The following is a 27573-nucleotide window of genomic DNA, read 5'->3' as shown; positions in this document are numbered from 1 at the left end:
CACGTCGTCTTTTCCTTGTCGACAAGGACGTGAATTCTCGTACTGGCCCTTTAAAAAAGTGGTACTGATGTGTTCCTATTAAAAAAAAACTTTTCTTGAAAAAAATCCTCTGCTGTCCCTTTAAAGCTTTAGATGATTTTGCAAAAAAAAAAACCAAAAAACCACCAAATCCATAAAACAACAATTATTTTTTATGTGCCGGCAGCACTGATAATTCCCACAAACAAGACGTTTGTTGTGGTAACCAGGGAGCTCTTATCTATTTTTTATAATTTTTTCCTCAGTTATGTGTAAAATGCTGTAACCACCGCACAGAAGTAACCATTTTCTTCTGGAGGTTTATCTTTCTCTCTTTCTCCTTTTGTAAAATAGGTGCAATATCCAAGCCGGGGCGCTTTTCTGCTCCACCTAATTAGAGTAACAAACGTCGGTGCCACTCTTATTGCTTCGGTAAGAGCGATTTGGAAGGGTCAGTGAGTCGCGCACAACAAAAATGAGACTTTTTTTCTTTTTTTTTCATATATACCACCTCCCATGTGTGTGTGTGTGTGTCCATGCAGTGTAATTTCATTTTTATGTGTTGGGGTTTGGGCTTTTGGAGATTTATGTTATGACCCCTGAAATGAAAGTGAATGGACTTTCGCCGCCGCGGCTCAACTCCATTCACCTTCACTGAAATGAGCCGGCGTTCGCTCGCACAGGCACATAAAGCCGGGATCATGTGGATGACTGAGCGCCGGCGCACAACGTGATTGTACTCCGTCGGGACTCGGGTAAACTGAGTCCTTAAAAAAGAAAAAAGAAGAAGAAGGTCTTTTACTGGGGAAGGGTTGGATGTTGCGTCTACGTATTGATTTGTGGACCTCCACAACGACGGTTTCTCCTCCTAACGGGACGGTTCGTCTTGTTAACACGTCAATCCGCTCCGCTCGGCGAGGCCGCGGCCGTTTTGTAAAGCGCTCCTTCAAACCCGAGAACATTTGCACAACAAACCACGGCAACAAGGTATACAATCATATTTACAAGTCCGGGACGCTCTGACGGCGATGCAGCTCAGGAAACAGAGGATGGAAATAAAAAGCGAGGACGTTTGATTTTAATTTTCTCCCAAACGGTCCTCGGCGCTGCCGCACGCTGGAAATAGCCGGTGCCCACTGAAAACAGCACTCAACCAATTTAACGCTGCTCTCCGACAGCGGTGTGGAATCCACCGAGGAGAGGTTAAAAAACAACATTAAAACCGATGCAGCAGAACCAGCAACATTATCTATTTTACTCTTTTCACACTGCTTCCTTGCCCACGACGCCGGGATGTCTCTCTCTTCTCCTGCTGCTAATTGCTCTAACCTTTCCCGTAAAGTCTTTTTCACTGAAGTAGAGAGACGGAGACTCACGATGAAGAATTAATGAGTACAAGCCAAACATATATGAGTGCATTTCTTAAATTTCACAAAAATGTTGTCACGTAGCCAGAAGTTAAGAAAGTCTGTCGTCTCATTTTTCTTTTGCATACGCTTGCTCATACATGAGATGCTGCGGTTCTCCCTTTGTGATGTCATTGGGGGAAGTAACCCCTCCCACTGGTACTGGGGCTCCTCAATGAATCTAATTTTTATCGTGATTACAATTTTGGCTACAGACGATCTCAAAGTTCATATAATCAAGGAAAAAAACGATGATGTGGTGAATTTCCAGGAAATGACAACACATTTAACCCAATTTTTATTTGAGCACACCGGGGAGAAAAAAAAAGGTTGTTTTGGCTCGTGAGGGGGCGGGGCCTCAGACTGGTTGAAAGTCAGGCTGGATTTGGGGAAATACACAGAAATACAGAGTATGGAAAAGCTAACATTCTCACTGGACCTTAATACAGGCAAGTTCACTAAAGACCACCACAAATGGATGCTTTATTTTGATGTACCGACCTATTTAAATAAAAAAAAAAAAGATAATAATAATAGAAAAATTAAAAAAACAATAATAAATGTATTTTTTAAAAAGTGCAGGATAAAGAATGTCTTATAACTACATGGATATGTGTTATACTAACTAATTAATTAAATTAATTGATTTAAAAAAACTGTATAATATGGGACCTTTAATGTTTCATAGTGAGAACAAATCTGTTGACAGAACCACTGTTTTGTAAACAAGCAAAGTTTTATCCGAACACAGAAAGAAAACGGGATAAATAAATAAAAGACACACCAAACATATTAGAACCGGTCCTGTAGGCAGAACGTGAAGGTGAACATGTGTTTTGTTGTTGTTCAGACTCAGGTGAAGTCCCACAGAAGAGAGGAGGGCTTTGAGTATATTAGTGAGAAGCAGCGTCGGTATTGATTCTCCCCAAAGGACAGGGGAGATGAGGAGCCGCTCCTAATTGGACTCTCGGAGCAGAGACTCTCTATGAGTTATTCATGTTGAAACACTTTACTGCGATTCATAGAGTTCTTATTCAGGTTTTTTTTTTTTTTTTTTCTTTGGCTGAGGATAAAAAAGTCTTGTGCAGGTAAACGTGCGTCCTCAGATTTAGGATTCTGTGTGATATCTGTGTGTTCCGGCTGCACCCACTGTCTCTTTCTCTGCATAATCAATGGGGCTTTCAGAGGCTGCACTGCCTGTATACACGTCTTTTAAAACACTCCCCTGGACTGCCATTGCATCAATGTTGTTGTTGTTTTCCCGCAGGCGGTAATCTGCTAGTGCAACACAATCCCACATTTTTCTTTTGCCTTTTTCCACGATTCTTTTGATGGTTGTTTACATATTTTACAGTTTGTTTCATTAGAGGCAAATCAGCTTTCACAGGTTAAAAGAATATATTCAAAGTTTTGCCATCCCTGAAGTGAAATATGGGGGTTATATTAACAGGGGAAAATAAAGATGTTGCAATGTAACTGCGGGTTAAAGAGGAGCGAGATATGCAAATGAGATCTGGCGGCCAATGGATAAACAAAAAAAACCCTAAATGCACAAAAAGGCTGTATTACGGTTACTTTATTACGGCTGTATTACTGCTCTTAAACGCACCACAGGCCGACCCCCTGCTAAAATACACACTAAAGCACCACATAAAAAGCACAGACACCTGAACGCATCACGAACCGACCTGCTGTAATCTCATACTAAACCCAGGACAAGCACACTTTCCTGCTAAAATAGACTTTTGAATGCACCAAAAGCAGAAGTCTGTAAACAAGCCCCTGAACGCACCACAAACTGTTATAACTGGCTCTCAAACGCACCACAAACTGATCTACTGTAACGACAGTCAAGCCTCGCCCCAAGCAATTGTCCTCTTGGAGCAGACGCCTGAACGCACCACAACCTGAGCTCCTGCTGAAAGAGGCACTTAAACGCACCACAGACCAATGTCCCGTAAAAATAGACATAAATGCACCACAAATGGATCTCCTGTTATTAGAGAAACACCTGAATGCACCACAAAGTGAAGTCCTGCTATAAAACGCTGCGCTGCAAAATAACCGACACATGAATTCAACAAAAAAAGTAGAAAAAAATGGCAATGTACCGTTGATATTTTAACATTCACAGTTGTACGTGATACAGTTCACAAGAATTGAATATAAACTTTTTCTCAATAAAAAAAAACAAAAAAATTTTATTGAGGAAAAAAATGCAAATGGTAAAATACAAATAACCTCAATCTAAATGTGATGGCAAATTAAAAACCTCTTCAGTTTAACCGGTTAAAATGTAATCTGTACTTTACTGTGTCAAACATGTACTTATGAAGAAGAGTATGAGATAAAGCTTGAAATGATGAGCTGGCAGGTGAACGACGAACTTATTTACTGTGTTAATTTTGTGCAAATGTGCCTCATCTCATGTCTGAACCTCACCTGACATGAACCTCGGAGCTCGTCACTGCTGCACATGTGTCTCTGGATAATGTTGAACTGTTAGGAAAATGTTAAATGATGAATACATTCATCATTATGAGTCTCGCCGCGAATGTCCTTGAACTCATCGCGGCCGCACAAGCGATGACTCAGCACTTTTCACATGCAAATCCGCCGAGCAGTCGTCTGCAACTGCAGCAAATAATGCTGGAGAGTAACAAGATAAATGCTGCGTTGAGCGACGGTATGAATGATAAAAGTCCCGTTCTAAAATGCTCAGATGTTTGAATAAATGAAACACTGGGCGGGAGCAAATAAAAAAAACCCCGACGAACAAAAGAAGAAGAAAGCACGCACATCAATAGTCAGCCATATTTTTTTCTTTGTAATTATCCCCGACACTGAAACAATAATGAGCTGTGAGAATACTTTGCATAGCAATTGGAGTGCGTTATCGCAAATAATGGAGATGATGTGCAGCTCCAATCAGCCTTTGTGAAGGAGTGTGTTGTCGATGGGATTTGGCACGGCGCAGATTGCTCGGGTGAAACAGTTTTCGATAAAGTCCCCGGGGAGGAGCTGATTGGATCTCCTGGAAACAGTGGCTGTTGCTTTGGCGTCACTCACGGTGGATGTTTCCGGGGAAGCCTTGAAATCCATTAAAGCTGGAGCGGCGTTGCCATTCATCTCCCATGAATCCGCGCTTCGCCAGACGGCCACGTGTGGCCATAAGCTCTGAGCTGGTCCGTCACAAAGCCACATTTGAGGTGGGACAAAAGTCTCCTTTCAGACTTGGACGGCCACCGGCCGGAAAAAAAAAAACCCAAAACAAAAGGAAAAGTCTGAATTCAATTACAGAGATAGGATCTGCAAACACGTGGCGACACACAAAACCCGGCTGATCCACTCTCACATGAAGTCATGCACATCCAGCTGCACCAACATGGACACACACACACACACACACACACACACACACACACACACACACACACACACACACACACACACACACACACACACACACACACACACACACACACACACACACACACACACACACATGTAGACGGGAGGTGGTGAAACGGCCGCAAACTCTTCAACTCCAGACAGAAATCAATTTCCAACTTGGAAGTCGTTGAGGAGAAACGCTAATCGGAGGGCAGATAAGGGCTTGTTTGCTCCCGATAAGACGAGCAACCGCGACACATGTCCCATAAATTGAGGTTTGCTAGATTTGCCTGAAGGGTTGTCTTTGTGAGGTGTTGGGGGGGGGGGGGGGGGTGATCAAAGAGACAACCGACTTAACTGCTAAAAGACCGTCGACCCCAGATATAACGTAAAGACGACAATAAGAAGACACGTTTCAGGATTTTACCGTATTTTCTGGACTATGAGTCGTAAACATTCCGACGTCAGATAGTGACACCTAGTGGTCCCAAGCTGGTAGCTCCAGTATAATTTGATATATAAATGTTCCTGCAGACTAATAAGTTCACAGTTCGCCACACGGTGTCTCGTATTTTAAAGTAATTTTCTATAGACTTTTATTGCAACGTATTTTACTCTTTTTACCCGATAGAGTTTTATGTGACATTGATTCACTTTTCTTATCATGAAATGTTTTTTAAACGTTTGACAGTGCGCTTTGAGCTCATTGCACTTTTCTTTTTTTTCCAATGTGGTTTCCATAATACAAATGACAAATAAACTGAATTTGAAACGGTACAACAGGAATCTAATGAACATGAATTTTGCCGTGGGCAGACTGCACGGCGAAAACAAGCTGAATCTCCAGAATCAAGAACAACACGGAGAAACATGAACGGAGCCTTGCGTTTGGGGAGAAATGTACCAAAAGAAGAGGAAAGACATGATTGTTATCTTTTGTGTGGGACGGACAGAATGTGCCTTAAGTCTGGTTTACAAGAGGAAACGTCTCGTCTTTTAGTGTCTTCTTAATATACAGTATATTGTACGAGCAGAAAATAAGGTAACTCCAAAACAATACTGTGTGGAGTCAAACATGAGGCCACATCGGGCCCATAGAGGCCTCAGGACAGGTCTGATTTTATTTTTTATTTAAATAATAAAATTAAAATAAATTAAAATAAAATAAAACAAAATAAAATAAAATAAAACAAAATAAAACAATATAAAATAAAATAAAATAAAATAAAATAAAATAAAATAAAATAAAATAAAATAAAATAAAATAAAATAAAATAAAATAAAATAAAATAAAATAAAATAAAATAAAATAAAATAAAATAATTTGAACTGAAAATGACCAAACTATGATGTGAAGGCTGGTAGTGCAGCCATGGACGTTCAGCTCCCCCATTGTGAGCTTAAGGGAATCAGTAACAAATGAGCTTGTAAAACAAGCAGAATTAGCCTGAAGAGAAACACTGTGGCAGAGAAGATGTCGGATTTGAAATGAATCAAAGTTGAACCGGATCCCAAACTTAATACTGGTATCGGTATCGGCGTATCCCTGGTCTCTTGCTCACAGACAATCTGTGAGGCTCCAGGTAAAAGCTTGTTCTGCTCTACAAGACCCAGGAAGACTTCCTGATCTCCAGTATATGGAGTCACTTGTCCGATAAGCGTTAAAGAGCCTTTGGCTTCAGTTCTGTTATAAAATGTCGATCCACCAAAACCTGGCCGTCGGTGTGACAGGAGGGTTAAAAGTCCAGAGCCTGGAACCCGTGACACCGTGACAAAGAGAAAAATCCAGCCACTCACGTCGATGACGGTCCACTGCTCCACCACGATGGCGTCGTAGGTCGGGGCGGCCACGCCGGGCTCGCCCTCGCTCGCCTCCTGGAAGATGAAGACGCTTTCCACCGACTTAGGCAGCAAATCTGCAGAGAAGAGAGAGAAGAAGAAGAAGAAGGAGAGAAAAAGAGATCCATCCGTGAAAAGAGTATTTATGGATTGAGCGTGTCGGTCCCGTCTCTCGTTTCTTTGCTGGGGCCGGCGGGCCAGAGGGAATGGAGTGATATCACTCAGCCACGTTCACACACCAGCCTTTATTACAGCGCCGGTGGGGAGGGGGGGGGGGGGGGGGGGGGGCAGTCCTGTGAGCAATGGGCACTTTTACATTATGCAAGCAGACAGTGGAAAAGAACAGAGCAGGTATTCCCCTTATGGGACTGGAAACAAAAGAAAAAACCTAACTGAGAAAAGAACCAGACATCAGGAGCTGCATGGACCAGCCATTACATTATGGCCAGCAGTTTATATTGATCCGGGCTGAAACAGAGGAATAGAGGAACCTCTGATATCGGCGCCAAGATGGCAGCAGCAGATTATTTACGAACATGAAATCCCGTCATCATCTTTGCACTAAATCCCCAATTCACTCCAAGATTCTACCTTGGATTTCTTGCTGCCTGCTATCCCGCCACATTGTAAACGCTCACCGGTTTGAATCTATTTTTATTTCTTCGTAAATAACCTGGATTCCTTTTTCTCATTCAAAAAAAGATTCCATTTGTGTTTTTCCTCCTCTCCAGCATCCTGTTTTATTAGATTCCTCTCTATCTCTTTTTCATTCCAACGTTGTAGTTCCAGGCACACTGAGGCCGAGGAAACTGGGAGGAAACGGTTCAGTGACAATGAAGAGAGTCTGAGTGAATCTCAGCTGCTCACGACCCTGAAACACATCACTGCTTTTCCTTCCCTGGAACATTTCTGACAAAGGTTGGCCAGACCAGGGGACCGGGGCTGCAGACGGAAATATTCTCAGCCCATTAATCCATCCATCCATCCATCCATCCATCCACCCATCCAGATTCAAACTGGAGATGTGTGTTTCAGTGAGGTGAGAGAGAAAACCACCACACCACCGTTTGGTCAAAAAAAAAAAACCCAAGACAAGAAATACTTTTCGTATCCCAATGGGACTGAAAAGCAATGTTGTTTCTTTTTTCTTTTTTTTTTTCAACCATATTCGATAACTTCCAGTTTATTTTTATAAACTCAAAAGTAAAGTGTTGCTGGACACTGAGATGAGACCTTTCCTAGAACCACACCACCGCGGACGTTTCGGCCCAATTCCACCTCATATTTGATGACTTGATCAAATACAAAGGGAATTTAAGCCTCTTTTGAATCTAAAAAAGTCTTGAAATGTCCAGCGATGCCAAACTGAAACCTTCAACATAAAGGTCCTATAAAGGGTTAAAAGGGACCAGTCCTGGAATGCAGCCAGTGGTGAAACACTGTTAAGACACGGAGCATTAGTGGCTCTGCTCAGTCATTCACCTGGAAAGACTTGAAGTGAAGACATTGAGGCGGCGGCTGGAGGCGACCGAGAGCCCAGCAAATAGATTTCCTCATCTTCTCCTCTGTTGGAGGCTAACAATTGGCATCCGAGACGGAAAGCCCCGCTCCGGACCCCCCCCATCCACCCAACGTCTCTTGTTATTCGTTTGATGCCTCCCCCCCCCACCCCAACCCCCCCGCGGTCCGGCCTCCCCAGCTGGCCTGAGTGCTTTCTCATTACTCCCAAACCATTTACACACTAATACAGTTTGCCGCGGCCCAGGCACCAATACAAGACACTCCACATTTCATTACTGCGCCCTAATAACAGGGCGGAGGGGGGAGGGGGGAGGGGGGAGGGGGGGGGGGGGGTGGCTGGAGAGAAAAAGAAAAAAATGAGAGAGGGAGATGGAAAGAGAAAGACAGAGAGGAAGAGCAGAGGATGACGGGCGCTTTTAACCCCCCCTCCTTCGGTGAAAACCCATTTAGGCTCAATTGAAGGCATCTCTCAGACGCCCATTGTTTGCAGTTCACCCCCCCCCCCCATTCATCCCCCCCTCTTCTCCGTCCACCTCATTCCTTATCCTACCCCGTATAATTGGATAGAAATACTCCCCCCCCCCCGCTCCCCCCCAGGTCGTTGCTCAGGTGAGATGGACTGTCTCGCCGCCGATATCTGGCTATAATGCACGCGAAGAAGAACTGGAACTGACGGGGGAGGAGGGGAAGGTTTCTTGGGGGCGGGTGTGGAGTCCGTCGGTAGTGGGGGTGGAGGTGGAGGGTGGGGGTGGAGGTGGAGGTGGGGGGGCGTTGCACTGGTTGCACGCGCGAATAAACATTATCTGGCGCCTATTGACTGAGCAGCCGAGCCGAGCCGCCGCCGCTGGGCCGACTGAGAATAAGTTGTTTACACTTGCAAAAAAAAACAACCCACAGCGCGCCGTGTTCTCCATCTCCCCCGTGACTCGCTCGCTCAAGGTCGCAGGGCGAGGCAATGCAAATACAGTCGCACTGGAAACACGGAGTGACAGTGTTGGGACTGGAAGACACACGAGTGGAGGGGGGGTGGGAGGAGGGGGAGGAGGGAGGAGGGAGAGGAGGGGGGGAGGACTGACAGGCAGGAGCCAAAATCAGCAACCGAGTGACACCAGAGAGGATCAGCGTTCTCAGGCTCTCCTGACTCACTTAATAGCCGCCATGTTTCCAGTAGTCCTCACACGTGTGTGTGTGTGTGTGTGTGTGTGTGTGTGTGTGTGTGTGTGTGTGGTCAGCAGCGGCAGTTTGGTCCGGATCAATGGACGTCACTTAGAAAAGCAGAATGTCTTGAAGCACCAGTTTCTCCAGCGTCAGTCACACAAACCACCCGGTGTTCTGACAACAAACGTCTTTAGATTGCAGGACGAGAGGCTGAAAACCAGTCAAGCCCATAATAAAGGTTCACAATCATCAATAAAACATCCACGTTAGAGGCTCTGGAACTGGTTCCTAATGCAACAAGGAAGACTCTGTCTCCATGGAAACGGGGGGGAAGAAAACGCAACTTTCTGAAAACGCTTATTAAAAGTTTTTACAGTTAAATGAATATGTACTTTAATCTAATTTGCCTTAATCGTGTCAAAACAGTTTTATATGTTTTAAATGTCCTAAACGTGTTGGCCTGGTCACCGAGGGGTCTTCATCTCTACGGCTTTTATTTTCCTGGGTAAATAAACGTTAAATGAAAATGTAGAAACTGAAATGTCTCTGTGTGAAACAGTCTTCCTGGTCCTGCACACCATGGACACAGTCAATGGTTCTTCTGCACATGCTCAGTAGATGCACAATAAGAACAATGTTTCCTCCTGGGACTTTTATTTTGACAGTCACCATAATAACAATCCAACTTGGTCGTCTCTATGTTTTTTGGCAAACAAGCGTGCGGTTTAATAAAAAAAACAAGCGACGGCACCCGCGAGTGGAAAACCACATCGTTTTCAGTGTTTCTGTGTAAACGGACATCGTTTGCCTCTAAACATGAAACTTTTCTGAAAGTAAAACACACAAACATTTTCTTCTTTGATTTGAAACGTTGTGGTTAAAACTGGGGCTTCGTTCTGAGCACTTTGTTCCCAAGCTTCAGTTTGGGAACAGTTTTCTCATATTCAATCCAGGCTTCAACAAGCGACAATATATTGTAACATAGCAGAATTTATCAGGGCTTGTAATATTGTAATAATAGTCATTCATGCAATACTTGCCAAATTTTTTTTAAATTTTCCAGTGAAAGAAAAGCTCAATTTATAATAAGATATATTATTGTAATAACATTTTACCATTAATGTCATGAGTTATTAGACAATCAAAGTAGCATTAAAAAATGTTTCAAAACTGTAAGTGAAGCCGATAATGTCATAAAACTTCATTCCTTGGGAATAATTTATTTTTGCAGGTTTTGTGCCGTTTGCTGATGAACTGTATGTATAGCGAACGGGATTCTCTTCATATTCATTCATTCATTCATTCATTCATTCGCTGGATCTGTTGAAAAAAACAGGAACAAATCGTGAGAGTTATGTGATTCAACATTTGTCGGGGGGGGGGGGGGGGGGGGGGTTGGGGGGGCTCATCATCTAACCCCCCCGTCTTAATTCAACAGACTCAGTGTAACACTGCCGTCGGTACTCTCACGCCAGGCTGACTGCTAGCGACCCCGCTTCCCGCCACGCCATGCCGGCCGACATGATTTAAAGATGCGTGCCAGACAGGCGGCTGACAGATCCTCCATATTCCAGACAGGAGTGGACGTCCAGCGAGGGGGACGGACGGGGGGACAAACAGATGGGGGCGTCTAATGTGGAGGATTAGATGTGGCTCTTCCTCCTGGAAGGGGGCCGGCTGGCAGCCTGCCGCCACCTTGTGCGGTTACCGGGCAGACTTTCACCCGGCGACGGCGTCGGGGTGGGGGATGGGTGGGGGGGGGTCAGTTCAATTTAGTCAAACACACCTCTGGGGGCTCCTCTGTACAGCCTGGATGAACAGAATCGTGGGATTTGCAGGTGATCACTTAAGAAAAGCATGGTGATGAGCAGGCGTCTTCATAATGACCTCACTTCTTTTCTACAGACTGAAATCCTGACAGTCTAATAAGTGACAGCTCCGGCGTCCGACGTGACTCTGACGACGTGACTCTGACGACGTGACTCTGACGACGTGACTCTGACGACGTGACTCTGACGACGTGAGGTTCCCTGTGTGCACACCACACGACGAAAACAACTGAATTGAAGCAAACGATGAGTCGGCACGACTAAAACGTCATAAGCGAAAAACGAAACTGAAGCAGAGTCGTCGTCCTTGTTTTTGGAGAGAAATCCTCAAAAACGACTTCTACCGCCACGACTCTGTGTCCACATTCTCAACACTTTCAGGTTCGCCAGTTACCATTTCTTCAAAAAAAAACCCCCAACACTTTCATAGATTTCCTTTTATTTGACGTTTTAACTTGCTTTTACGTGCCAATGATTTATTCTTACTCAAACATGATGCCTCACTTATTTCAGACATGTTCTCTCTTTTTAGCCACTTTGGCCTTCAGTGTTTTGTCAACTGTAATTTCTATGTCTATTACTTTATCGATTCCATGTCAGACCTGACTTCTTTTTTATGTGCCTGTTTTTCTTTTCCTTTCACTGTGAAAGATTTTGTGAAATACTGTTCTTAGAACGAATCTTTATATGAATAAAGTTAGTAATTATCATTATTATACCACATCTCTATTGCTATATGTCTCCCAGAAGAGTGTCGGCCTCCTGAATGAGCCGGACAACGTCACCCAGATATGTGCAGTAACGTCTTCTTCTTCTCCACTTTTACTTATTTCTACTTATTTCTGCTCATGCACTGCATTTCTGCACCAGTATGGAGGTTCTGCAATCATCTGTCCGTTAACAAGATATTGCAAAATGCACTGAGCGGAGCCTCATAAAAAGTGGTATATCGGTACATTCTGATCAAAGGAAGAACCCAATGAATGTTGGCGGTGATCCGGATCAAAATAATTGTTACGATAGAACATTTTCATTCCGTATAATCTTGTGTTCTTTCAAATTATCTAATGAAATCGCTTCGCCACCAAACTAAATAAAATGAATAAAGGCAGTTGATCTGGATGAATGTGTGTCACTTTCCCGTGTCCCCGTCGTGTTTCTGTGTTTGAGACTTGAGGTGTTTTCCTGCTTCCAATCCTGCCACGATCTTCTGCTTCTACACTTTGTGATATTTGTCATTTTCACTCACTTTGTAGAACACAGTGAATTAGAAAATGTGGGACGCGACACCAGATAATTAGGATGTTTGTTTGTTTGTTTTTTTTTGTCCCCTCCAAATATTGACTTGTAAATCTGCAGTGTAGTTCCTGTATTTACATTTCAGATAAAAAAAACGTTTCAGGAGGGATTCAGAGCCTCTGAACAGGAATTCTTCCAGCCGTGCAGAGGATTTATCCTCCATCCACCCGGGAAATGACATGCATGACCACCGGTAATTACACACACACACACACGCACACGCACACGCACACGCACACGCACACGCACACACACACGCACACACACACGCACACACACACACACACACACACACACCCACACACACGTTTTCTACATGTTTTCAACACACAATATATTTATTTCATTAAAGCTTACATGGGGAAAAAACCCCTCCCTTCAGTAAACACGGCGGGGAGGTGGGAGTTTGCGTCGGTTCCGGCGGTGAGTCATCATTAGCGTCGTCAGACGCCGGCGGACTCGTGTATGACAAAGAGATTATCTCCTCCACGCCGCAGATTCACCGTAAATAAATGTCACTCAGTTCTGTTTCTGGTTTCACTCCTCCTTGTGATCGTGTCGGTCTTTCTCATGTTTACTCTGATTTTTCTCCTCGTTTCTTTTCGCCTCTCTTCACACGCAAGAGGCCACTTTGACCCCCTGGAGGGTTTTTTCCCTCCAGTTCTAGTCTGAATGCTCCACATACATGCAGCGCCTGGAATCCGATGAGTCTCGGAGTCTCGTCCACGGATCAGATTTCAGAATTGTTTGGGAGAAAATAAATCCTGTACAATGTAGTTTTACATGTTATTTCTAATTCTAATTGATTCACATGTTTCATATATCTAATGTATGTCCATATATATCATGGATGACATCATATGGAGTGATATTCTCAGGAAGAATGGTCTTTGTGTTTTCAAAAGGACTTCAAGATGTAAAATAATTAAAGGTAATGCTGTGAATTGTTCATTTGATATTATTTGAAAAGGGATTTCTAAGTTAAACTGTCATTTAGTTTTGTATTTGATTAAATGTTTTACTTTGTAATCCTTTGACGGTTCACGATCGGCAAAATGAGCCACAGGTTTCAACCGATTCCTTTTTCGGTTGCTGGACAGTTCATCTTTTTTTTTTTTGTGCAAATGCAACTGAAATAATCTATGTATATATAAACTCAGCTAACCTAAAGATGACTGCCCCCCTCCATCCGAAACGTCGGCACTGCCGCATGCTGCGGGTTCCAGCTCACGAATGACTCTCAGTCATATTTTAATCATGTTTATCAAGTAACGTCGTTGCTGTAGGAGCCCCGCAGCTCGTTAACATGTCAGAAGTCACTGTTACGTGATGCACCTGAACGCATCACTCAAAGTGGTCACAAAGATATATTAGTCCTGAGCGATTTGTCAAAAGTTCTCCGTTTGTAATCCCGCAGTTTAGTTTTTTTTTAAACAGTGTTTAAAGTCGGTACTATTTTTCTGGCGTAATGATACTGTTGTCATGCGTGATGAGTTTGAAGCTGCTGGTCCAATGGGGAGAGCGCAAAGCATCCAGGACGGCGGCGCCCGCGGTCGATGTTACAGCAGTTCAGAGGAGGAACACATGACAAAAACTAAATACGTATGGACATATACTAGATATATGAAACATGAATAAAATACCAATTAGAAATATTATGTAAAAGTATATTGTACAGGATTTATTTTCTCTGTGGACGAGGCGTCCTAGAATCATCAAAGATATGCTCTATGGCCGTGACATCAATAAAGCTGAAGAAGCATGTAACGTCCTTACTGTCGGAGCGCCGCAGCTTCCGACACGTTAACGAGCACCTGAACGCATCACGCCAAGCCGTCACCTACGGAGCGGCGTTTTAACTTTACGGCTTTGTTTTTGTGTGTCAAATACACTTAATAAACCTTCCAAATGTGTCAAGTATACTTTGAAATCCAATCCTTAAAAACAATAATGCTGAAAAAAATTGCCGTGGACGAGTTGTCCGGGTTTGTGACGAATTCTCTGAGAACCCACAAAAAGGAGCTTAAATTACGGTACATTATATCCACACGATAAGATTTAAAAATCTCATGCTACGTAGACGGTACAGGACAGTGTGAGATCATGTACACAAACAATATTAGAAAAATGACATATAGGATCAACTCCGGCTCCAAATCCCCTCCACAGGCCTCCCATGCTGAAGTGTTCTGCTTAAAACACACAAGTGCAGGAATTGTATGCAAACGCATGCAAAAACCAGAGGAGCAGCTCTCCTCCAGTATTAACGTTTCCCTTCCCTGAATTCATTTCACAGTTACAAAGAGAGAGAGGAAAAAAAAAAAAAAGAAACGTATTCATGTTCTCTGTATCGCTCTCTTTTTTCTTTCTCCTTTCGCTCTTTTCCTCCCTCTGTTGGCTTTGCCCAAATTTAGAAACCACTGAGGGCCGACATGAATGGCTCAACGTCGCGCAAGTCCTCATTGTGCAGGAAGCTTAAGCTATACGAGTAACAAAGGCAAACTCCTCGTCAACATTACTGCTGATTCCACTGTAAACAACCCCCCCCCCCCCCACACACACACACACACAGCTGAGAGCCACGCTCAACTTATGCTGTGTGAATCTGTGCGTCACGATCCACATGTGAATACACAGTGTGTGTGTGTGTGTGTGTGTGTGTGTGTGTGTGTGTGTGTGTGTGTGTGTGTGTGTGTGTGTGTGTGTGTGTGTGTGTGTTCCAGTTACAAGGCAGCTCTGCACTGGGGATGAATGTGTAATACTCGTCTCATGAAGGCTGTGAGCAGCTTAGGATCTGTAGATTCAATATCGCTATAATATCCGACCCCGTGGCTCAGGCGAGGACGTCGCCAGACACCCGACAGGATGTTCAGCGTCTGAGCCTGTCCTCACACACACACACACACACACACACACACACACACACACACACACACACACACACACACACACACACACACACACTCTCATGCAAACAATGCCCCTTAATGTGCTCTCATCCAGCCTCACCATGGAAACCCGTCCTCAGAAGGAGCGCGGGGACACGGTGTGTTTTTTGTCTAAGTGTTCCTCCCCTCCCCCGAGGGGCCGAGCTGAACCGCCGTCACGGACGGCGGCAGGAAGAGACAACTATTGACATGAAGTCCACAGACTACAGTTTTAACAACCACTGGAGCAAAATAGACATTGAAGCTGATCAAACATCAAGGTGATGTGTTCAAACACCTAAGAGGTCGGGGGGTTAAACATAGGGGAGGCAAAGAGGTATCAGTGATGCTACCATGGAAGCTAACAAACTAGCATTTGCCTCAAAGCCACGCTGTCAGGGGGAGTTTGTAAAAACAGTGTTTCGTGTCGCTGTTGCATTATTGGTGTTTTGAAGTTTCTTCGACTGTATTTTTGCACCAGAAGGTTTCTTAAAAATTGGTTTTATGTTGAGATTGTTTGTCATTTTCAGTACTAAAACCTCATTTCCACTGCACAGAAGGTGACGGGACGTCTCCACTACGAAAGAAAGAACGGTAGCCAAGGGCTACGGTAGTTTGGCCACCCTTCTGTTGGGGTACCCAGCACGACGCAACGGTTCCCATTCTGAGGAGCACAATGCACCTCTCTTATTTTAAATTGTTGTTTTTTTGTACTCCGCTTTTGCGCACGCTGGCCGGACTACTGTTGCATGATGATGTCACATACCTCAAAACCCCGCCTACTTTTTAACTGTCCTCTCCTGGGTGGGACCGGCAACAGAGTTGGGTCTGGGTCTGCTTTGCATTTTTGTGGAAACAAGGCTCAGTTGTTTGTAAAACAAAAAGATTTTCATCACATACACTCTATTATAGGCACTATTTTACTGCTCAGCAGCACCCACTAGTGGCCTGGCCTACTAACTACATTGTAAAAGGTTTCCATGTAAAACTTTTCTGAAGCGACCTTGTGGTGTGGACCTGGCGCGGGTCGTCCTTCATGACGTCGCTCGTGGTGCATTAACATGCGTTTTAGCACATTTACGTGGTATCCTAGTAAATCAGGTCGCCTGAATTACTACGAATCGGGAACAAGAAACAGCCTAAAACACTTTTAGGATTTTATTTTTAATGACAAACCCAATTTGTTGGGGATATGAAAAAAAAAAAAAATCCAGGACTTAATCAGGTTAATGATAAACCTTTATTGGCTCATTTCTGGGGCATTTGATGGATCTGTGGCGGCTTCATTGTAAGTCTGGACTGACTCATCCTGTGATGGAAAATAAAATTAAAGAAAAAAATTGTTCAATGCTTTGAGGGAGTTGAAATTTTGAAGAGGAAAACACCGTCTTCACAGTTTTCATGACTAGATATTTGTGGAATAAGTTCTATGAAATAACCTTTTCACATTTTTCACACAGGCTCATCCCGATGGGGTTTTATTGTTGTATTATGTTGACATATTAGCTGTCAGCACTGTGTGGGTCAGTCTAATGACTGAATCACTCATTAATTCAGACAAAAGCCAACACAGCATCTATCAAATAGTGTTTTTTTTTCTTTTTTTCTGTCCTCCAGTTTTGTAACTTGTTTGTGTTGATGTTTCTGTGACGTGGAATCTAATAAAATGACCCCAACGGGAACAGCCGAGAAATTGTCTTGTTTGCAGGACGTGACGTCTTCAAGACAAAACAAGACAACGAAAATAAGACGTTTGAATTGAAGGTGATAAGTCTGTAAGGTTCCCGGAATCTGGATCTACGGCGGCCCAGAAGGGTCAACAACACTGCGAAAGCCACAAAACAGCAAAAAGCCACAGGGACAAGAAATAAACTCCACACAGGAAGTGTATTTGAACCCATGATATTCTTGCCGTGAGGCAGGAGTGCGAACCACTGTTCCACGGTACCACAGTTCCAGAGCGAGCGTGGCGTGAACATTCCACGTGGGTCAACGATTCCACCACAAAACACTCCCAACGCCACCCCAGAATTTTACTGTCATATTTGGTACAAATTATCTTCAGGATATCCTATTTAAGAAAAGTATGTTCTCCAGCTGAAAATCCAAGATGGCCACCAGTTTTCAAGATGGCCGCTTCGTTAAAAGCCGCGAGCCTCGGACACCCGACACGGGCCGACTGGCCGGAGGGCGCGTTGAACAGTGAGGAAATAAGAGATGACGGAGTCAGCTTGTTTAGGTGGTCCACATCTTTTTGTATTTTTTTGTTTCGTTTTCAAAAGTGCAAAAAGTGCATTGGAGGATTCAGGAGTGCGGCTTCTCCAGCAGCAGAACCACAAATGATGCCAAACGGCGCCTTAAATACTGTTCACTTAAGTGGCTTTTGTGAAAATTTGGTCAAATACAAACAAACAAACAAATATACCCCGACCAGAGAAAACCCTTCTCGGCCAACTTTTGCTGGCGAAGGTCATCATAAACAATGCAACAGCAAATAAAAATGCCCGTTGTCCATTCATAAGTTCCTCATTAATGCAATATTGATCACAAGACTCACGAAGAGTGGATCAGCTTTGTGTTTTTATGAGCTCGCCACAGGCTCCCATGGCTTTGCCGACTGTCCAGCAGTGAGATCCTTACAAACCAAACATTGGTGAAATACTCACACGAGCCGCAGGATTATTAACCACGCAAAGGCAAAGATTTATGGTACGAATGTAGTAATAATCACACACCTCACAGTGCCGTCCCCACTAGTAAACAAAAGCGTGTAATTCCTTGATGTGATAAAATGTGCAGCGATACGAGGCACGGTTCCAGTCCTGTGGATCGTTTGTTTGTGACTGAGGGGGAAAGAAAATGTAATAGCGACACTGTGTTTTTAAGCTCTTAAGCCTCAGGCAATGTTTAAAAAAAAAAAAAAATCTACCGCCGAATTTATAGTGAATAGTAGCTGTAAACATGCAAGGGAAAAAAAATAAGCAACCTTGGGCTCCATAAATAACAGCTGCAAGGGAGAATTTAGAAATAAAATCAGTCTCTTTATCCTTATCACCAGGCGAGAATACGTTTTGAAAACCCCCACCAAAAATTGACTTTTTGTTCCACCTAACCGAAGCTGTGAATTAGAAAGTAAATAACAAAGAGTCTGTCAACCCTGACAGAACCGGACCTGCTTTAAAAAATGGCCCCGCCAAATTTAATACAACAGGAGCGAGGCGCCACAAAACGCAGCACACATTTTAATCAAGGTAGTTTGAGGCAGCGAGCCCGACTCCATGAGTCGCACTCACAAACCTCTCAGAGCAAACGCTGGATGCATTTTTATAACAAGTCGACCTCCGGGACACGTGTCAACGCCTCAGACGTTCGTCCCTGGTCCTGCTGGCTGGAGCCGCCATGACAGTTCATCCTTGACAGGAACAGATCACGAAGCACGGATTCACACCTTCGGCCAAAACATGGACTGATTTATAAATATCCTGTATGAAGGACGTCAAACAGGCAAACAGATTGCAAGAGTCGATAAGGAGGAGATAAGATCACGAGGGACATCACGTCACAACAGGAATATTGAAGACGAGCCAAAACAGATTTCTTTCTTCAAAAACGCATTAACAAAATTACTCAAAAGAATGTACACAAATCCCAGGCCTATAGGTGGCGCAGTGACTCTGTCACAGAAATACAGAAGACACAGAGCGTCCCACGATGGACAGATCGACAAATTATCAAAGCAAATCTGCAGCTTCTGCAGCAGCTAGTCCGCCATTGTTGTTGTTGCTAAGTGACGATGTGGAGAAGGAGGCGGGGTTATCGGTCGAGAGGTGGAGCATCATGCAGTCACGTGAAACGACGTCGTGCGGTCAGGGCCTCAGTGTCATTTAGGCCCCGTTTCCACAACAACGTTTCAGGTAAAAATGCAGTTTTTGCATAAGAAAGGTTTTGCGTTGACACGGCAACGGCAGAAACCCTGGAAACGATGCATTGAACATGTCACGCCACGAGCTGGCGCCGTTTATCCCTTTTGTGATTAAAGCACTCTAAATCTGCCACAACTGCCACACGACACGCCACGGGAGATCGTTTCCTCCTGTGGCGAGTCGGTTTTGGCCGGCGAGCCACACGTTTGACACTCCTGGTAACTCGTCGGATGCCAATTGGCCTCCGTCTCAGCCCCGCCCTCCTTAGTTACTGTTGCCATCGTTTGACAATTTTTGCATCTTCAATGACTCAAACATCCCACAAAGCAATCAAAGCGTCGCCAGCTCAAACGTCTGTCTCTTCCAGGCAGCTGGAAGTCGATTGCTCTGAGTTCATTTGCGATCGGGGGCGGGGCTTAACCAACCGTCATTTAGTGCCTCTAAAATGCCCACAGGATGTTTCACTTGTTTATCTTCGTCAGTGATGATGAAAACGTCTGAAATCTAAACCTCCCGCACGCCTCAGGGGCCGCAGAGGTTCAGCGGGACCATTTGTAGGAATTCGCTTGTGAATCAATGACGCTGGATAGAAAAGTGAAGATATTACAATTCCTCTCCAGGGCAACATGGACATCGACACTGAAGTTCATGACTGCCCATCCAGATGAGACATTTCAGCAAAGAAAAAAAGAAGAAGAAAAAACCCCATCCACAAATGTCAATCTCCCGCCGGCCCTGGAGGAAGTGTGAGCGTCGTGGCGGCCATCAGGATAATGAAAAGCAGTGGAGCTCAGCAACACACCCCGTGCTTTTCCTAATAAATAGTGCAAAAAGCTTCGCCGGCACAACAGGATGAAAGCAGCGAGACGGGGCAGAGGGTCACCCGAGCAAAGAAGAGCGCCACAATCACACTCGTTAGACGGCGCATGTATCCGTCAGAACGCCACGGACCGCCGTCTCCAAACAAGGCCGTCGCCGTCGCCGCCGCCTTGCGTCTGTCAGTCGGCATCCTTTGCTGCGCCGCGCCGCCGTCAAACACGCCCTTGATGTTTACGGGGTTGAGATGGTCCCCCGCATCGTGTCGAGTGGCTCATCGCGAATTCAGAGAGCCGTCTCAAAGCGCCCGCTAAATATGGAGTCGGCGAGGAACTGGGGGGGGGGGGGGGGGGTTGTGAGGCCCTGAGCCGCGCCGCTGTTTGATGTAATTAGCTGCTAACAACAAACGCGGAGTCGCTTTGATGCGGTGCCGCCAGATGCTCTCAAGAGAACACCCCCCCCCAAAATAAAAAAAGTGCGGCATTCACCTCTGTAAAGTTGTCTGTTCTCTAAAGCGAGCTGGAATCAGCCCCGTCACTCTGCCGCTCATTCGCCTTCCATCATTTTTCTTTTTCTTTTTCTATTTCTTTTTTTAACTCTTCAAGTGACGCGTGTCTTTAGCGGTGCATGAAAAATGCTAAATATGTTAGAGGACCTTAATAGGCTCTAAAAAAAAGAGAAAAGAGAAATTGGAATCATAATAATACACTTCATTACTCCATTCTCGGGACATAAAATATGCAAGGAGGCACTAATTTGTTATCAGGTTAATCATCTGTGATTCAGAGTTGCTGAGGCGTTCACTTTCCCAGATTAATGAATTATGACTCTTATTTACTCGGGCGGGCTTGTTTCTCCGGTGTCAGAGCACAGGGGGTCTGACGGGAGAGGAAAAAACCCCAACAGGGAACGGCTTCACCAGCCTCTGTAACAAATGACATCATCATCATAATCATCACGTCAGAACGCTAGTTTCTCCAGACGACGATCCCAACAATCGCCACAGGATTTAGATGTCTTTTTTGGGGTAAATCTGGTCGATCCCGTCCTGCGATGGTCTGACGACCCAAACAGGACAAGCAGTGGAGAAGAAGGATGGAGGGACGGATGAAAACGTGATCAACTTTTACTTTTCTTACTCGTCTGAACAGAGACGTTTTTCTCAACGACAGCTCTTGACTTTTCTCGCAAATTTTGACGTCATTTTGACAAATAGCCAAAAGTGTCTTTTCAATGTCTTTTCAAACCAGTTTTAGTGTGTCGTCGGGGGCCACTGTGGATTATTGTTGCCCTCGTCTGAGACGCCCGTCCTGTGGGACATACAGAAGCCAACGGTCCACAACTTTGTCTCTGTCGCCTCAGAAGAATCAATTCAAGAAGAATCAACTTTTAAAAGTTATTGAATAAAAATGTGATGCACTTTGAACCTGAGATACTCAAATTTGCAACTTTAACTTTACAGGGTCCATCCATCATCCATCCATCCATCCATCATCCATCCATCGTTTGATGGATTGATTGATCCATCCATCCATATTGATCTCTATAATTTAAGTGTGTCTTTGTGTAGGTGGAGCTCAGATACACTCTATTTATGAAAAACAATATTTAAAAGCCAAACACTAACGAAATGAGTGAATAGACAACACTGCACGTGTTTCTAAACTTTCTTGCCCAGTCAAAGGCAGAGCGACTGAAAACAGGCTAACGACCCACTTTACTGTGTTAAAACAGTGAAAAGTGGTAAAAGTTCAACCCAGTGGACTTTTTGAAGGGTATTTTCTCCCTGAGACTCGTTAAGAAACAAATCTCTGACAGAAGTGAAAACTGGAGCAAAGTTGCATATATACTTCATGATTTATGGTATAAAACATGTATTGACTGGTCCAGATGTCTCACTGAGTGAAGGTGTCTCTGTGTGTTTGTCCGATGAGGGACTGGTCCAGGAAGACTCCTGTCCTCGTCCAGAGTCTCAGAGCCAGACTCAGGTTTAGGCTGGATAGAAAATGGCTGGATGGATTTCTCACTGTAATTTATACAATGTGTCACTCAGTAGTGCTGCCTTACATTTTAATGTGTCAACAAGTAAACATGTCCCCAATGTGTCCATCTTCAGCCGTTTCATTCACACCGTGGTCAGATATGGTGTCTCTTCGTTCATTTCTTACCAGACTCCTGGTGTCTGGTGACTTTGTGCATTTAGTGGACGTGAACAGTGCCGTTTCGAAGGGAAAGTGGGAAGACGTGTCATTATTTGAGGGTTTTAAGTGAGATGTCTTCAGCTGTTAAATGAGTCAACGTCATCCTGACGAGTCAAAGTGTGGAGAAAACAGGGCGGGACCTACAGTCTATTAGCCCGCTGGTTCTAATATTATGGCTCATCAGTGTGTGTGACACTGCCATTAGTCGGTAACTGACCCACTCCCCTCACCCAGCGACGAGCAGCTCCATCACAGTCATTTGCAAGTATTTCCTAAACAGGAAGTTCCCAATTTTTTTTAACGATGAAAAATGAACGTCAGCTGATGCCTCATTAATAGTCTGTCCCGCAGCTCGTTTCACGCCGGTCGAAAAGACATGTTGACACTTTCCCGGTAACGTTGGATTGCGACAAGCACCATTTCAATAACAGGTTTTAACAAAGAAAACATAATAACTGTAATACTGTGAGCGTTGAGTCGCCCAGACTTAAAGCGAGACAGTTTTTGATGTTTGAAGGAGTGAAATGTTGTTGTTGTTTTCCAGTGAAAATGTGTGGAGTGTCACAGCAACTCAGAAAAATAAGCTGTAATTCAGAGGCTGCAATCCTCCGAAGGACTTCAGTTGTGGCCTGCAGATTAAATCAGGCGACATGAACCTGTCCAAGGCGGGTTTTTTTTGTTTGGTTTTTTTCATCTTCATGGTCGCTTTGTGAAGAGGAGTACCGGTTGCCTGGCAACCATGACGTGGGTCTCCGTAACACAGGATTGAACTGAAAGTGTAGCCAGAGGCGATTGTTGTGCTCGTTCCTGTTGGTGACACAGCTGAACTCGGCACCACCAACACATCACAAAACATTTTGCTTTATTTGTGATCCGACTGAACAAAAACACTCGTTTTCATCCTGGAACGTCCAGAACTGAATTCTGGGTGGAGCCAAACGTCCGGATATGCTCCCCTTTACACACACTAATCACTACGCTTGTGTCAAATGTTCTCCCTCGCCTTGATGTGGTTGTTATTCACGTCATCCAGTAGAGGGCAGCGCACGGTGTTGGTTTCATGGAGGTCGACGTTTCTATTTCGAGGAAAGAGGTTAAAAACGGCTAAAATAACTCTTCATGTCCCTATTAGCGTGTAAAATATGGTCTTGGGGGATAATTCGTTGGGTTACGTTTCAACTTTACTCGCAAATCTATTTAGGAACTGTTGACACGACTTCTATGGTCTTTAGTTGAAGGCATCGTCATTTCTGTTGTTTTCCAGAAACTGTCTTCTTTGTTGGTAAGATAAAATGCTCAACATTGCCCCTACAGGTCACGTGAGGTATTACATATATAAGCTCCGTGGATATTAACAAACGCACCATGTGATGAACGCAGACGACAGACAGAATACTCCGTCTGTGTATTTTGCGTTTGGGCTTTTAGAAAATACACCGAGCAGGAATGACTATGGCTTCTGGGATATGTGAGGTTTGTGGAGGATACACGTGTGAAATCACGACAAATCTATCGCGAGATTCAACCTTCCGACGAGTCGGGCTTGCTTACCGTTGACGTTCCCCAGGTGGAAGTATCCGTCGACCAGCGAGGCGCCGTTGTTGAAGTGCTGGGTCATGTGGTCCAGCCAGTTGGCCTCCACCCCCTTGACCCCCTCGTCGCAGTTCTGAACCCGCAGAGGCACCTTGACGGTGTAGTACTTGACCTGGCCCTCCCGGGCCGTGGGGTGGTTGTAGAGCGCCAGCAGCTCCACTCCTGTTAAAGCAGCCCAACACAGACCAGGTCAGCCGTCAGCCTCGGAGGAACTGTGACGACGCGGACGAGGATGTAAATCCAGCAGTTTTATTACATGCTTATTGCTTCTGCTGTTAACTGGCCATGTGCCAAAGTGTGACTTGGCGCTGGAAGGTGGACTTTCCCTCCACAGCTGCCAGGAGTTATAGAAAATTGCCAAGTAATAAGTTGGCTGAGAGACTCGACAGGAAACTGTAAAGGACGGCGTTAATGCTGCTGCAGGGAAAACGTTTTTATCATGTGGTGCTTTGGCATTTTTAATTATATAATTTAATTGGTTTTTTTTAATAGTATCATTCCATTTCAATTATTTTTTTTATTTTATTATTGCACTGGCTAACCCAGACTAACCCTTTTATATATGTATTTTTCATTTCATGTCAATCCGCTGTATAACTTCTTTATTTTTGCAATTTCTATATGAAGACCTCTTGTACATTCCATCATATTTATTTGTATTTTTCAATATTTTATTCATAAATCCTCATTGTGTAATATTCTTTTCATTTAAAGTCATTAAATTTTTTCATATTATTATTATTACAAGTATTATTATTATTAGAATTATTATTATTACATCTCCATTTTCATTTTTTGTTCCTATTATATTTGCGAGATCATTTGTACCTTTAGTTGAGTGTGTACCATTTCCAGTATATATGTGTCGACGGAGTGAAGCGGTATCACCTGAAAAACACATTCAGTTATATTTTATTGTCTGAAAAGTGATACTCAAGACGATTTGCGGATAAATAAAATGAAAGCATGGTGACAGTCATTATGGGCGGCTTTGGAAGAGCATGTCTGACGTGTTCCACCGCTGAGAACAATGTGGTGAAAATCAGTTGGAAGAACATTTTATATCCGTGGAGTTAAGAAACCGGCGGAGGTGTGCCAGCGTGCGGCCGCCCGGCGAGCTTCTCGGGGCCAAGACGAGTTGGCCATCAAACGCAACTAACTGGTGTGCTTTCCAGTCAATTTTACATTCTCCTCTGGAAAAAGATGTACCACTGTGAGGAAACGACGTCTCTCCTTTTATAGCAACACGACATCAAATAATCAGCTCGGCAAACCTTTAGTCCTTCTAACAGCTCAGGGAAATGGTCTCAAAGCTAAACAGATGAAATAAGACTGTTTCAAAAAGGTAAAGACTTTTTGATAGGTTCAGTTGGATAAAGTAGAATAGAAGAGTGAATGGATGAATCGGGTAATGAATGACGTTTCTACCTGACAGGTGCAGATTGTTGTAACACAAGATAAAGTTTAAAGGTCCCATATTATAAAGTTTATCAGGTTTCACGTCGGTGTCAGAGGTCCAACAATGAAAAGTGTTAATTTCCCCCAAATCCAGCCTTGGTCTTGGATTTCAGTCTAAAAGTACCTCCAGTGAGCTCTGCAGAGAACAGGCTGTTTCTGGTCTGTACCTTTAAATGCTAATGAGCCACGCCTACTCCATGTGTAGTTACCTGGAGCATTTGCAACTACAAAAAAATGGCGCGCGTTCATAATTTCAGACGTAAGAGCTCAGCTGCCTGTGGGAGGGTGAAACTGAGTATCCACTGTCACAGGGAGTGGATATTTCCCCAGGTGAGGTCATGAAGGGAAAATGTCTGAATTGCCCATATGAGCTAGAAAGTGGAGCAACGAGTGATGGAGATGACGGATTTTCTTCACTTCTAAGGACTCATAAAGAGGGGACACATATTACTGTTTAAAAAATAACCTTTATAAAGTTCATTTTGCATGAATAAGGACTTTTAAGATGTCCACAGCTGGACTCACACATTTTTTTCCCCCCAATCCGAATCCAAAAAGTGACGTGACCGCACCGACGCCACGAGAAAATCCTTTTTAAATCTTCCCCCAAAACGGCGACGCAGCTCCGCCGACGCAGAACTTAAATGGGAGCGTTCCATTGTAACCGAGTTAATTCTCGGTATAACCTTGAATAATGCATTAAAAGCTCCGCGGCTAGCTGTTGTTTACATCAAGCGGAAATATGCATAATGCAGCGCGGCCTCTGGAGGGGAGGAAAACGCCGCATGTCACCGCCGCTTCGCTCATATCGCAGTGAATCAAAGCAGGAGAGAGTTTTATTTGTTGTGATGGGAGAGTGAGTGAAATATTTGCTCTGCTTAGCCTTGAAAAAACAAAAAAAAACAAAAAACAAACACTTAACGTGAGATGTGAGTTTGAATGGGGCTCAAAAACAATTCCAATGGGTTTTGGTAAAATTTTTATTTTCCCCCCCTTCTCTCTTTTCCAATGCAAATGTCAAGACTGTCATTCCCCAAGTGAACCAGATGGACGAGCACACACACACACACACACACACACACACACACGGTGGTGTCGCTGGCGGAGTCGCGGCTCAGTCCCTGTGGTTCCTGCGTCCGTCCATCCGTCCGACAGAATGAATCATTTATAACCATTTCATGTCTGGCTCCTCTGACTGATGTGACAGCTGGCCACCAAATTCTCTAAATCCTGTCATTTGTCACTCTTGAGAAAAGTCAAATCACACACACACACACACACACACACACACACACACACACACACACACACACACACACACACACACACACACACACACACACACACACACACACACACACACACACACAGAGGACAATATGGACAATCAGTTCAACGTGACTCCGACTCGCCAGTGATCCCGCGGCGACCTGCATCTTCTTAGCCGCTTTACAGTTTCTGTGCGAAACGTCCAAAAGTCTCTCGTGTAAAAATCCCGACGTGTTGCGTAACTATCTGAGCAGTGTTGGGAATAATATTTCATGAATTAACAGTTTACAGGCGTGTCTGCTCGCGCCCAAACGAGCCGCCGTCTCTCTGTAATGCTAATCCGGCCCGTTGTTAGCGTTAGCTTGAAGCAAGGCTACATGTGTCTTGGTGCCGCGATAAACATCAGAACGGAGGCTAATTAATTGTGAGCCACTGTGATATTGTTGTTATCAGACTGTATCCACAGTATCTGTGACACATTAGCGTACATGCAAAAATGGCGACACGGCTAACTGAAGCCCTGTTTATTCCTCAATACCTGTACTCGCCATCTTTAATGTTCAACTAAACGCCGCCAACTCACGGCACGGCATGCTAACTCTGTAATTTTTAAAACTTTGACGTGTAAATGTGAAACTTTTATTAAACAAAAAAAGCAAAAAAATTTGAATTGCTACAAAGTAATATGGGTTTTAGTAGTTTTATTATCTCTTGTTGCAAAATTGTTGAAGAGTCGCTAAGCTAGTCACTGAAGCCACTATTAGCATTAGCCTTGTATGAAGCTTTTGTCTCAAGTCAAGAGAAACTGTCACTGCTCCACTAAACTCCTGTTCTACCGACAAGAACAGCAACATTAGCATTAGCCTGCTAATAAAAATGCTAGCGTCCCTTCTTCGAGTTTTCATCAGCTCAATCTGTTTACT

General features: G+C 44.1%; 1 protein-coding gene across 1 annotated transcript in view; it reads right to left on the bottom strand.

Moving 5' to 3' along the window:
• rftn1b (raftlin, lipid raft linker 1b) overlaps positions 1-27573 on the bottom strand; it is a gene marked incomplete at its 3' end in the record, with an annotated part of 145723 nt that overhangs the window by 22358 nt on the left and 95792 nt on the right. Inside the window, exons 6-7 of the mRNA XM_080501281.1 lie at positions 23882-24085; positions 6615-6733 (exon numbers count right to left, since the gene is read on the bottom strand). Coding sequence (XP_080357407.1) covers positions 6615-6733; positions 23882-24085 — 323 coding nt within the window. The remainder of the gene's footprint in view (positions 1-6614; positions 6734-23881; positions 24086-27573) is intronic.

The sequence above is a fragment of the Blennius ocellaris genome, assembly GCF_963422515.1.
Source record: "Blennius ocellaris genome assembly, chromosome: 8".
Lineage (NCBI taxonomy): Eukaryota > Metazoa > Chordata > Actinopteri > Blenniiformes > Blenniidae > Blennius > Blennius ocellaris.
This window is presented reverse-complemented; position numbering and strand designations above follow the sequence as displayed.